This window comes from Dermacentor silvarum, chromosome 2 (assembly GCF_013339745.2).
Source record: "Dermacentor silvarum isolate Dsil-2018 chromosome 2, BIME_Dsil_1.4, whole genome shotgun sequence".
Lineage (NCBI taxonomy): Eukaryota > Metazoa > Arthropoda > Arachnida > Ixodida > Ixodidae > Dermacentor > Dermacentor silvarum.
This window is the reverse complement of record NC_051155.1, coordinates 124,882,245-124,896,767: the sequence shown is the minus strand read 5'-3', so window position 1 is coordinate 124,896,767 and position 14,523 is coordinate 124,882,245. Positions and strand designations below refer to the sequence as shown.

The 14,523-nt window shown below is 46.0% G+C and overlaps 1 protein-coding gene across 1 annotated transcript in view; it reads left to right on the top strand.

Moving 5' to 3' along the window:
- The window catches only part of LOC119441739 (uncharacterized), an 81,368-nt gene that overhangs the window by 35,839 nt on the left and 31,006 nt on the right, over nucleotides 1-14,523 (top strand). The window contains exons 5-6 of the mRNA XM_037706350.2: nucleotides 2,155-2,381; nucleotides 13,718-13,879. Coding sequence (XP_037562278.1) covers nucleotides 2,155-2,381; nucleotides 13,718-13,879 — 389 coding nt within the window. The remainder of the gene's footprint in view (nucleotides 1-2,154; nucleotides 2,382-13,717; nucleotides 13,880-14,523) is intronic.

Below are 14,523 nucleotides of genomic sequence, written 5' to 3'. Positions count from 1 at the left end.
CGGCGGACAGGGAGGTCACGTGGGAATTACGTCATCTCGACCGTTTTGGCACGCGTGGTTCAAATTGAGGAGCAGCAGTGGGAACTTCGGTGGCAATTTTCTACGCACAAAAGCCATATTGGTGCACAAAAAGAGATGCTATACGTCTTGACCAACAGTCCATCGATCTAACTCCGGCCTTGGTACTACCAATAATTTATAAATATATTTCTAGTGGAATCTCGATGATACGAATCTCATGGGGTCACGAAAAACATTCGTATTTGCCGAAATTTGTATCATCGAAACACAATTAAAACTAGCTAAATTAGGGGGGATGCGGGGATCAGATCGCGAAAATCGCGAGAAAAATCGCTTTTAGAAAACCACGCGTTTCGGTATCTGCAACGCCTAATCTACACTGTATCAAAATGGTTTGGCTGGAACGCACTAAAAGTGGCCGAAAAAGATTAATTCATCAGTGCGCAGGGCGAAAAAACAGTTTTAAATCGCGCAAGGTCACCTCAGTTCACGGAGAAATATCTCGTATTTCCCGCCACCGAGCGCCGCCAGTTCGAAAGCTCAAAGTTTCGCCGTTCCGCTTCTCAATTCGTCCGTCGTCGCCATCTTGTAACAAACGCACAAACACAAAAGAAGCGCGGGTCTGCGATAGGTAGTCACACGGGCCTTCCGATGAAAGCGGGCCTTCGATTGGCTGCCGTGCTGAAAGGCCTCTCTCGATTGGTTGCTGCTGTGGCAAGGGCAAGATATGACAACCGTTGCTTCGTAAACCACGCCGGCGTCTTCACTTGAACGGCTTTGCGGCTTCCCAACCCGTCCCGGGCCTGACAGGCCTGGAACAACACCCCTGCAGTCTCTGCAGCACTCCAAGGCCTTCCTTCTCGGCCTGATACGTGCCGCCACAGCCTGCCGGTTTGCTACGCCCAGCCATGGTGACTCCACCCCCTATCCCCTTTTCTCTCCCCCCCCCCCCCCCCCCCCCCCTTTTGGCGCTGAGCCGTGCTCCCTCAAGGGATGCAGAAGATAGCGTCAACCTTTCCCTTTCCTCACGAACCACTTACTACTACTACTACTACTACTACTACTACTACTACTACTACTACTACTACTACTACTACTACTACTACTACTACACTTGACACGCAGAATTCGGAATACTGAGAGCTCCCAGGTAGAGTGTACTAATCCCAGGTTAGTGATGGATCGTCGCTCATTGGAGAAGACATTTTGGACGAAGCATGCCTTCGTAATACGGAAGCGCAAGCCTCCTACGGGAAGAAAAATACGACGATTAGCGGGAGAAGCGGACCCGGAGGAGCACCCGACTGAACGTGCCGCGCTATCTTGCACCGTGTGGCTCCAGCAGCGAAACCGACAATCGCCCTGTGCCATCGGCACCGATAACGCAGTCGACGGAAGACGCGCCAACGGAGGCTCCCGCGCCTCGGCGTACGGCCGCGCGAATCAGCCGAGATCGTATCTCGGTAGACGTAACTCGCTGCAACTAGGCAAAATGGCGCAAGCACACAGAACGCGGGCCGAAGCACAGCAGTCACTCCGTCCTATGGCACGCGGAAAAGGAGGAAAAGCACAAAAGCGCCACCGCTTCAAACAGTTCGCGCCCAGTCGCGGCCTCCGCGCTGTCCGGCGCCGCGTCTGCGCCTCCGCAATAAAAGAAAGGGAGAAAGCGCGTGACTTCGCGCTGTTCTCTTTCGCGGCCGTCGGTGGGGCGGCGTTTATTCGTATCAACCGACGTGGGTCGAAAATCGATTCGTAACAACCGTGCACATTGCAAAGTAATGAGGCTCGGCCGGGACCACAGAAAATTTCGTATTATCCGGAAATTCGTATTAGCCGTGACCGTATCATCGAGATTCCACTGTAATATTATGTTCACAACAGTCCACGTACTCTGAATATGGAACTTGTAGAAGCTGAAAAGTGAACACTTGTGGTTGTTAATGAAAGCATGCATACTGCCACATGTTACCTGGTTATATTAATTATTTTGGTGAAGCACAAAACTTCAGCAAGAATCATGTTAATTGTACGCACCGGTTTGTTTGTGTTTTTGTGATGCTATCAGATGAATGTGCCCATGTTATTGCTCCGTTGTTTAATATTCCTCTGTCCCTTTTCCGGCACTGCTTGCAGTGAGGACGATGACATAACTAAGCTACCACGTGAGGAAGGCGTGTTGAGTGTGACAGGCCGGAAGGACGGTAGCGTCGTGGCCCTGGGCAGGACACTACTGGGCATCGCAGCCGCACACAAGGACCTGCAGGCCAAGACCATTAAGGACATGCTCAAGTCTTCACAGAACGCAGACGATGGCGTCAGCGATGGAACTCTGAGCCCGCTCCACGCTGCCACCCTCGGATGTGAGTAGCTCACTTTCCTTATCTCCCACTCTCGGGTGAACCTTGTTGTGCATCAGTTCTATACATGTGTCTTTGTTTACACACCCTTCCACAGAACCTAAGAGCATGAGTGTTGCATAGTATGTAGTTTCAATTTCAAAATCGCATCATCTTTCTATCGCAAGCATGTGCAGCTACATATCGTCATCGCCATGTGACCTCGTGTCACCAGAGCATGTTTATACCAAACCCTCACTCTTATCATTTTCGGCAAAATCGTTAAACCGGCGCTGCGCCCAAACCTTTGTTTCAGCAGCTTGCTTTTGGCCGCTCCAACCATGTCCCTTGGGACGCAACAAAAAGTTTCCTTTCGTGAGCACTGCCCAGTAGTGCACCCAGGATCTCAGTCAGGGGGCCCCGTTAAATTTTCGTGGGGGGGGGGGAAGCAAGCCTTTTGCATAATATGCAATTTCCTTTCTTTAGCCAGAGGAATCCAACAGCAAATAAAATGCCTAATAATTAAAATAACTACACCAAAGATGATGACAATGTTTATTTCGTCAGTGTTTTACTCAAAGTAGTTTAAGAGTGAATGAATAAATACAAGACAGTGATAGAGTGTTTTTGTTAATCAGGAAAATTCGGCCTCAGGCCACCTCCTGAATTGTAGTCACAACGTGAACAGTGCTGAAGGTGCACGGACTGGTGGGGCTGGACGCGTGATGGGAGGGGGACGGGAGGTTAACTCTGCCTCGGGGGGGGAGGTTACAACACCTGGAACCCCCCCGTCGGTGCACCACTGGCACTGTCACGCACGAATATCGTATGCACTCTAACCTATGCTGGCCTTCGATTTCAGGCCGATACCCTATAATGAAAGCTTCACAACATGAAAGTTTCCTCCAATGCAAGCCAATCAAAGAAAAGTCGGAACAAAATGAAAAATTGATAAAAGATTTTGCATTCTTCCTCTGCATCGTCAGTGGAAAATCATTTAAGTGACTGCATGACAGGAATAAGCTGTCTCATAACAGGTCTTCACTTTGACCCTGCCCATCAGATGGCAAAAAGTTGGCACTGTACATGGTTATGCCAGAACTCTATACATTCAAGAATCCTACTTTCATATGCATACATATTCCTAATTACATAGGGGTTAATTCAAAGAAATAAGGCGTTCTATTGACAGACCTCTCTAGCAACTTTTCCTCCTCCTCTCTGGTTGTAGCCATATCCCACTCCACGTGCTCCTCTACCTATTCATTATTTGAAAAATATATGTCATTTCATTGCGGTATAGTAATGATATGGACACTTGAGATACGTTTGCATCATCAGCGCTGCCGCCGCCGAGCTGTACCTGCAGTGCAACAGCGTGGCCCGCAGAGCCAGCTCGGCTTGTGCGGCAGAGTGTGTACACAGCTTATGCACTGTGTGCGTGTGTTGGAGGCCGCGTAATCTGCTGAGTTTTGAAGGTACGGTGCAGTTGAAATGGTGAAGGAGGCGACAAAATGAAATGTTCCGTTTCAATAGCGTTCGCGTCTATACTCACTTTTCTGAAGGGAAATGTTTCCGTTGCACGGGAAAACAGCCATCTGTCAGCTACTTGTCACCGGCAAACAGCTAGTCGCTGTGCCGCTATTGTGTCTGCACAACAATCCACGCAGCGCACGCACTGGCAGGTGCAAATCAGGTTTAACACGTGGAAAGCTGCTACAGTAAAGGCATTATGTTTCCACTATGCTAAAACAATACTACTAATGACATCGAATGAAAGTACAAAACATTGGTCCCGTGCACCTTTTACTCCGAGAGACGGAGAGCGGTGGTAACGACGCTGTTCATATAGAGCAGTGCTGTTAACAGATGTGGCAAAATTGGAAGCCCTGATGGGCAGTAAGAGCTTTTCCATTGTTGCGACTTGTTCTGGCCATCTGTCATGCCACGGCCCTCGTGGCAAACGTACCGCATATAACGAGCAGTGTTTCACTAGGGACATGCTTATTTACATATAATGCTACGTCAATATATTTTGCTCATATGGAAAAACAAATATGAGTCACTGAGCCCCAAAGTCGCGTTTTTTGCAGTTCTAGAAATAAAAGAGATACTAATACTTACACTTGAAACCGCGCATACCGTCGTAGGGTCTGCAAGATGTGGTGACCTGTCACGTCAGCACAAGACAATCCCGTACATCTCTATGCAGACACTTGCGGTCTCATTTTTGTCCAGTGAAATGCCAAGGACTCATTTGAGGCTTGACAAAAATTTGGAGGATGCTTAAGCTTTGCCTTTAAGAGTGGAATGAGATAGCATTCAAAGATCCCTGACTGTTTGTCATGCTTCCCGGCCACTGCAGCTTTTTTTTTTCTGCACCTTCACCTCAGCGCGCCGCTGCCGTACACTGCCGAGGAGGCGAGTGCCATCTGCATGTGTATTTGCAAGGAACACCGACCGGGGTGCGCCGCTGTATAAATGGTAGAAATGCCGGAAAAGGGGTTTGTGTTTGAGTTTCCGCGTAACAGAATTAGGTTTTCTCAATTATTCAAATTACAAACCGGCGCTATCACTGTAGGTTGTGGTTAAGTTGTACTTTACAATTTTTATGAGGCATTTCAATTAGTTCACCAGCGCCTCTGCGCCACGCCTGTGTGGTCGGGGTGGTTCAGGATAAATTTCTTGGCCGCAAATGCCGACGCCGACACCGTATTTTCAGCGACATGGGGCCCTTAATGCTGTTGCGTTAAAATAGCGGCAATCAGCATTTCCAAAGTAGGAATAAGCCTCATACACTCTTCTTCGCACCATGCTTCAGTGCACAGCACTTGCCCAACTGCTGCAGCCATGTTCGCAGTTCCCTGGTATACAAGTGTGGACACAGGAGTGACAAGCTTCAAAGCAACATTACAAATAATGGTAACGTTGCTCCAGAGAGAATAGAAATCCCTCTTTAACAACAATGTGTATGATGTTCTGGATAGCAACGCGTTCAAATCAAGCGCCTCTGTGACACGTAGGTTGACAACGCAACACTTTTCGCCAATCATAGCCCGATATTCGTTCCGTGGCGTCTCCCGGCGCCGATGATGCTCGTTATTGGCTAATTAAAGCGACTTATGGTAATCAGGAGCGTAGCCAGGGGGGGGGGGCTGATGGGGCTTCAGCCCCCCCCCCCCCCCGAAATTTTTTCGTGCTGGCATGCACCGCCGACCAAAACTACCATCGACGCCGGCAATCATGCTGGATTTTGTCTACAATGTCCTTTTCACGCTCGAAAACACATTTCGGCACGAACATTGCGAACTCGGACTGGATTTCGTGACAAGGCCCTTGCACCTGGAGTCACGTAACGCAAGGAGCCCCATCCGAGCACAAACTTTCAACGGCTTTTCGATAGCGAGCGGGCGCGTTGCGGCATCTCGCAGCGGCCGCAGAATCTATACGGAGCGCATGGATTTCAATTCCGAAACTTTATGGGTATAAAGTTCTCATAAACTTATGACGCGAAAGGTGCACTGACATTTCCAAAGGCGTGCTTTAAAAGATTTTCAATTCTAGAACTTTATGGGGTTAATGTTGTTATAAACTTGGGCCAACATGCGCGCACTGGAACGCTCGTGTCCAAGCCGTTCCATAAATGGAAGCGCGCGCTCGCAATCTCCCACACACACGAAAATACTAAATATCACCATGACTGTCAGCTAGCAGCTGATAATTTTCTCCAAACATTTTCAGGAAGCGTGCCCAATGTGATTGATCAGCTGGACCAGGGCAGGCAAAGTAAAATATTAGAAAACAGAAGAAAGTGAACGACCTATTATTGAGGATGTTTTTTTTTTTTTTTGCCGGCGACAAGGTCTGGCTCTCCGTGGCAACAGGGACAGGGGCCCTATGGATTTAAGCAATGCCCCTGATGAAAATACAGGCATTTTCAGAGTGCTTCTGCGCATGCGAGCTGATTGTGGAGATACATATCTGAAGGACCATTTGGAAAGTTGCCCCAGTATTGCCTCGTATTTAAGCCCAGACCCACAAAACCAAATTATAGAAATTTGTGGTGACATTATCAAAGAAAGCTTAGATTCAAAAGCAGGCTGCTTCTCCATACTTCCTGACAAAACGACGGACATCGCTGGAATCGAACAGCCTACTGTTTCTGCAAGGTACCTAAACAAGTATGCCAACGACATCAAGGGAGTGTTTTAGGTTTTAGCACCGGAATAGATGCCCATCTCTCACTGCGACAGCAGGTTTTATGTAAATGTGTAAATACTGCTGCAGCCAGTGACCACTGCCAGCGCAGAGAGAATATTTTTTCACAAGAGTTTACTAAAAAACTACTTGCGCTCTACAATGTCTGCGGAACCCATGGTTAGGCTGGCGCTTCTATACACCCACAGAGACGTCGGCATCAGCGTGTCCGAAGTCATTGACCGCTTCGCTCAACTTTCCCGCCGAGAGAAGTTTGTCCGTTAGATAGCGAAGCAGCAAAAATCAATGCAAGTAAAAAGCACTGTTCCTTCAGGTCCATAAGTTCTTAATTATGAAAACGTATGACCGTTCATTAGCTTTTAAAACCGCAGAAATCTTCGCTGTTTATTCTAGCAGTTAGCATCATGATCACAATTATCAGGCGAATAGAAAAATTACGAGGATACCAATAACCAATTTTGACCAACCTTGCTCATTGAAAGCCCGGCCCACGCGGCGTTCGCCAAAAACACACTCGGATATTGGGTAGTTCAACTCACCGCATTATCTGTGGCCTTCGTTTGTCCTTTTCTTTCCATTTCAGCTACCTGCTTTTATTTCTTTTTTGAAACGAAGGAATACCCTCCTTTAATTTTGGGTGCAGAATAATTGTTGTCGTTGTGCAGGCAGTTAAATTACACATTTTCGTACTGATTTATGCATTATTCCTCTATTATTCTACCCACATGGCGCTGTCGCGACCACTGCATGGCCCAAGTACATATCACGATTTCTGCGATCATAGTTATGTTCTTGCCTAGATCATCTGTCTTTCTGTGCGCAAAGCTTACTATCTGTGACTGAGCAACATGTTTATTTGTCTTATTTGACGCATTATATACACTGACGTTTGCTTAAATACGTAGATTTATTGGAGACTCGGACGTATTCTTAAATATCTTATTGCGAGGTTTTGTGTAATCAAGCAGTGAACTTAGTTTCCAGCGACTCTTTTTTTGCGCTTTAGCGAGTTGTGTCTTCGCATTTCTATATTCCATTCTATCTTCGCATTTCTAATATATATTTTGCAGAACTCCCACTTTTTATTTGTACTCACTGCTGCGAGTATTATCTCAGTGTAATTACAATACACGACGAATTACAGCTGCTCCTGCGCAATCGATTGCAACGAGGGATAGCATCATTGAGGTTTCTTCCTGGCCGTTGCATATGTAGAAAAATGTAAACAAGGTTCTTGAATGACAAAGATTCATCAAAATATTTGTCCTCAACTTATTCATTTCATGGCCTTTACGTTTTTCATATAAGCTGCATGCACTGCTTTGCTGGTTTTGAACTGATATTGACCCGTTTCGCGGCAATCCCGTGGGCATTGCCATATTTGATCACGTGATGACGCGTCCATTGCTTGCCTCAACTGCCTCCGTTGCCTCCTTGTTTACAATGGAAGTGTATGACGACGGCGCGGCTTAGAAAACCTCTGTTTTCGGAGATATCGTAGACGGTGACTAGGTGGACGACACGAAGCTTTGATCACCTGCAGCTTCAGAGAACATGCAAAAGCGCTTTCGGAGCTGATTAAGCTATGTCTAAACGGCGCAAGCAGTGTATATGGTGCTTCTTCTAAAAGCTGGGCTAAATATGCATTACAGGCTTTGCGATTATGAATTCAGTCAGGATTAGTGTGTTTTGCTCTTTGTTCTTTATTCGGCAAATATTTTTAAGCATAGCTTGTCAGTTTCTGACTCAGTGAAGTTCCTCGGTGCGGCCACTATCTGATTATTTTCTGCCTAATCGCTCACGGGTGTGCTCAGTTCCGAATCCGATAGATTTGTTCTTGCTGCGCACAAGGCTTGAAACGTAGCTGTTTTGTACATTGTAATACCTTGTAGCAAATATATATTACAGCTAGTAACTTGCTTACTCTTGTGGACCGTCACGAAACACTCAGCTTCCCCCATTGGTGCGCCATGGGTGTAGTCCGTCATTTATTGTGTGTATACAGTGCGCATATATTCAAGTATGCGCACTGAATATATTCAAGTATGCGAACAAGTCCTATCACTTATTCTTGATACGTCGGCGATAGGGCGGGCGTAAGTTTTCCTGCCATTTGGACAGATGTGTGATAACGTGCGCGAAACTTACTAGTATGACAGGAAGCAGCGCTACTCTCTTTGTCATTGTTTAACGAGTGGTACTCACTCTTGCCGACGTTCTGGGGATGAAGCCCTTTCTTTGAAGGTTAGCGATACAAGGAGGGCGGATGGGCAAATTTCTGTATCCTCGAGGAAAGCCGTACATCACGAAGTGCCGGTAACACGTTCGGACAGTTGCTGCAGCTGTCCGCGAACTTCGCCACACAGATTCATTCTATTCCTTAACATGCCAGTCACTATTTTTGCAGCCAACTACTGCACACATCTTTCACATTACATTATTCAATCTAGCATGATTGGAGCACAGTTTGTTAGCGAAAACTCAGTTGCATTTCCGACAGCTGATCGCACAGAAGCAAGGTAGAAGCGGTAATGGTTTCGTATTCGTGCGCGGTCGCTGAGGAGAGGTATGGCGCGCCGCCGTGAGCGCCATCTCGTTTCTCTAAAACAAACTGCTCCGCGAAAAGGGTCAATAGTTCTAAAGTTCATGTGATGTTTTCTTTACTTATTAATTAGACAAAAAACACACGGAAGCATTGATATCAGTTATTTCTGCCACAATTTTCGGGGCATATGAATATTTTTTTATGAAAACATACATATTTTAATGGACAGTGCATAGCGTTCAATAATTCGTTTGCAGCATCTAATATACAATGAAATTTGAAATTGGCAATGCAGTTATTATTCATGCATTTGATCCCACGACAAATTCTATAAGGAGGAGGCCACGCTGCAACCTGAGCCCCCCCCGAACAAAATTTCTGGCTACGCCACTGATGGTAATGTATAGCGATTCTCGCACTCAGGGGATGAATAACTACAACAATTAACATTTAGGGAATAAACTTTTAGAAAATCAAAGACTTTCTCAACCGAATGAAAATGAACTATATTTATACTTGTGCCACACGGGTGAGGTTAAAAGTGTAAGGCCTTAATTTTCTTAATACCATTAGATTTCGTTTGTTGCTACATGCACATACTAAATGACATTAAACATCGCGATGACGATAGCTGCAGTGAAACGGTTAAGTCTGCTTGCCAATCGTAATGCAAGAAAGAAAATTATTTAGGGAGAAAACATTTAAGAAATGGCGTTAAGAACATTACTAGGCGTATTTTGTGTAGTTTCCTTCAGGAAAGTCATTTTTGCACATGGAGGAAGGCAAAAACTGAGGAGAGGCCCTACCTCCTCCGCGTGCTAGGAGAAAAGTACGGAGGAAGTCACGTGGTATTTCTTTCCCTGCAGCGGCCATGTTCTCGGGCCACAATGGCGGCTTTGTTATGGTTGTGTGCGCTCACACGTGTTGCTCCGTAGCTTTACTGTGTTGTTCATCACTGTTAGTCTCCGTGTTTTGTTGCGCTGTGTTATCTGGACCCTGCTCTCTGTAATGTTGCTGTAGCAGGTGGGACTGGAGGAACTAAAACGCTGAAATGAACGCGCATGCAATGCTGTACGCAATGTACCGCGCCATGGCAATGGCCACGGCCGAAAGACAGAACTCTGCCGAAATATCTGCAGGAAATTTTGCCCTCTTCAGCGGAATCATGCTGACGTGCCATTGCAGACCGAAACCGCGGTGTTTCAGAATATGTACGATGAACGCCTTGCAGGTCAGTGACAGTCGTGCAATACTCCTCCTTTTGACAATGAATGATGCATTTGTGGCACGTCTACAGAACGTTATTGCAAGAATGCATAATCTTGGCTTTAGATCTCTCATGTTCAGTAACAACTTGCTTTTGTGGAAATTAGAACACGTGTTGCTCAACTGTTGCTTGTTTCTCGCAGTAGATGGACAGTCGCACCTGCAGGCCGGGTCTATGTGTGTGTATACTGTTCAGCACCATGCGCCGGCTACCACAAAGCTTTGGTTCCATGAAGCTTAATTCACTTACCGTGGGAAGAATGCACCTCAGGCCGCAGGCAGTGTATCTAAATGCGGAGTCAAAAATGATATTCTCTGCCTCCTCGAATATGCCTACAAAAGGCATATTCCCTTCTATATTTGCTCGCCAGCGCGCTGTGGTAGTGATGCGCGGCCACCCGAAATTTGTTCAATAAAGCAGGACGATTCCTCAAGCCACATCGAGCACACGTGTTTGTGCTCATAAACCACAGATGGGTTACAAATGGGTCGGTGTGTCGCACGCATCTTTAGCACCTTCTTGCAGTGCAGTGAGAGTGCGTAGAATTGTTTCGTATCCCCGGTCGTCTAGCTCGCAAGTCCGTCTGAGAAGTGTGCGATTAAGGTGACCTTTTTAAAAGGGTGCAAGGACTGGGCAGCGGCCAGTACCTGTGGTTGATGAGAATAGTTCATTTGTCTGGGCTGATAAAGCATCTTTATTTTCATAAAAGCTGGTAAAAGCAGTAGATTCAACCTCACGGTCCAATTTGTGAAGTTCATTATTAACTTCTTTCAACATGATTTCGGCAACGGTAATGCGATGACACATTGCGATTGCATCCTTCGGTTTAGAATCGCTGCGGAGCGAGCGCATCCGAGCAGCCCGGTAGCGTGGAGCACGGTGTGGTTTCGCGAGAAATGTAAACAAGAGAGGATAATCTGGCCCGACATGCTTTAGACATGGTGGTTGAGTAACGCCGCCTTCTGGTGTCACTTTTCTTTAGAAAGAGTGACGTCAGGGCCCCTCCTTATATTTTCCTTCTTCCATGTTTTTGCACCACGCCCTCGGTGGGGACATCGGGAATGAGAGAACACATTCGACGGCCAAGTGAGAGTACGCACTACGCCGTGAAATGACGACACCAGCACACGCTCTGATCCTATTACAGCTCCCATGTGCTTAAGAGCACTATGGCTTCAAAACAAAGCCTCTATGATTGCATTTATCACCTCAGTATATCATATACAGCACCAAACATTGAAAATAAAATTTACCTTCTAGCCCTTCCAGTTTGCATTATCATGCTTGCATTTAGTTTCACCATGGAGGGCTTGGAAACCCTCACTTTCTGCTACATCAGTTCCCTTCTATATAGGCTGAGGCAGTAGAATGAATGTTACATAAAATAAGATTAAAAAATTAGCGTAGCTTGCACTGGAGGCACAATGCTAAAGAGACAGCGGAGCTGATGGGCACCTAGCTAGTTCTGGCTTTTGGGCTAGGCTAAGCACTACGAAGTCAACCCCAGCATTCTCTGGATTTTATTGATTATTGATCGATTATCAATTTGCTATTGAGTGGCTATCTATTGGCTATCGCAAGGTAGTGGCCACGTATTTGGGCTAGGCTAAGCACTACCAAGTCATCCTCAGCATTTTCTGGATGAGCTATTGATTGGCTATCGCTTGGTTATCGATGACTGACTAAACTTAAGTAGTCCCAACCATACTTAGCTAGACTTAGGCAGGCTCAGCTTCGCTAGTTCACAGGGGTGTGTGCCATTGCACTTGGACACTTTCTGCACTACCGCCAGGATTGGCTCACATTTTTGGATTCAGCAGACACATTACTCCCAGCTTAAACAGCTCTGCTGTTAAAAACAATCCTACTGAAGGAGAAAAAAGAATTAAAAATAAAGAAATGGCAAAGCACACAAAAAAAATCGCACTTTCACCCAAAAGGCAAAGCATCGATTCCAATAGCAAATTAGTAGACAGCCTAATGAAGTGAGGATAGTAGTTTTATCGGCCGTATAAACTTGTAAACATTCGCTTACTAACTAAATTAGCAAACATGGTGTCTGCGCACATGCACAAATATGAACATATCTCCCTCGATGACCGCGCGCACTCGCTGTCAAAACGCTGGAGTGAGAAAGTGCAGCAGAGGCAGCAAGCGAATTTACCTTCGTGTTGCCTCTCGCTTTATTGCAAACTAAGCGGCGAGAACACAGTGCACATGAAGCTATCAGCACTCAGTGCAATGTCCCCATCGCAGATCGCTTTCAAGATAGAGCGTGCGCGGTCACTTCATAAGCAGCTGCTGCCGGAATAGAACGTCCCCCCTCCCTCCCCTCGCCTCAGAGGCTTGCGCGCGACGGAAGATGGTGCGATTCCTCCCCGCTTTCCTCCCTTGCATGAGCGAGATTGAGCCACCATCGTTGACACACCCTCGCACGCTTGCACTCACTCATCACGGCGACGACAGAAAGGCTCCTGGAGTGTCCATATAATTGCTATCGCAATAAAGAATTTGCACAGAACATAATTCCCTCCTAGCAATGTCTGGAGAAGGCCACAATAATGGGGGAAAAAAAAAAGCACATGATTCCCCAGTGCTCTATTTGTTCACAGCTAAGCTGGGCATAAAGTGGGTAAGTTAACAGCATGTGCAAAATGTCTTCATTTGGTTCACCATATGCACACGATGAGGAGATAGTGCGCCCTATTAGAAAAAGAAATTATTTGATGGAAAGACAACGTACCTAGTCAGAGTCAATGAAACTATGGCAAGCCATCACCACCACATTGACGGCATCAAAGTTGCACCTCCCTATGCTCCGCATGCTCAAAACAGCAAGACATGTGAGAAGATCCGGGCATTTCAGCAGCAGCACTTACAGTGCACTGACTGGTTGTCTGTTCTATTCAAAGAGCAGTTTAATAAGCATGTGGGACACAGTTTCCCTTATGCCTTCATAGATTGTTCAGAAGGTTGCATTTTCAAATCACGTTTGGGTAACCACTTGAAGTGAATACTGCTCATTTTATTTGAGCACTGCAGCAGACGTCGTTTAGGACGGAGGATTCTGGCCAGATCGGTGGATGAACCCTGAGGCAGCGGGTTGGAAGCTTGGCACTGGTGCTCGTGCCTAGCTCAGGAGATTTCATTATTGTCTTTTTGAACGCTATATGCAGGCAATATTTATGCCACTGCAAAATGAAGTTTTCGCATCTGTGGGTATAAGTTAACAAAAAGTCCTTTGAGTTTCCTTTCAGTTTCCTTTCAGTTTGTACAATCTGTATTAGTTTTATCTGCATTAGACAAGATGTCCCTCTCCACCTTCCACAGCACTACTGGCCAGCACCTCGCTTATGTTGTCACCATCACAGCTGAGAAAGTCGATGGGACTGCAGGGCAAGTGGCTCGAGAACGGCTGCTTCCTCGAATACAAGCTGGATGGGGACACAAACACATCATGCACGCTGGCCCAAATCACTGGCGCCATCGATGGTAAGTGCTTATTTCTGCTGATGGCACTCGGCTCGACGATCCACTAAGGAGGAAAACGCAAACATGCCCTTGTTTGGCCACACAGCATAGACACTGATAGCTGTTAACAGATCCTTCTCCAAAACCATTAAAGAAACAAAGTGCAAATCTTAAAAGAACACCAAGAGAAATGTTAAATCAATGTATGCTGGTAAAGTATTTTATTAGAAGCATATTTTCACTTATTTGACTAGAATATCGATGGTTGATTAGGAATGAAAAGAAAAAAGGCCTAGCTTAACTTTTTTTTAATTTGCAGTGTGGTGCCATAGGTTACCAGTGCTATTTTGTCATACAGGGTGTTTTGGCACAGGATCGAAATGCTCCGGAAACTTGCTAGGTTGTGCATTATGGTAGTAGTGCCAGCCTTTCCGAATGGTAAGGCTGCCCATGTCACAATTGCAGGGACGCAATTTACTAATTCAGTGTAGCCTAATGTTCCTCTTTAGTGTCTCTTAAAAAAACTTGCAGGAAATCTCACGCAAATATAGAGAAACTGTTTGCAAACCTTAGAAGCCTACAAACATACTTTTGAAAGGTATATTACATTTGTTTAAATTTTGTTAAATATATCAAACACACCACATGTATTATTTCACTACCTT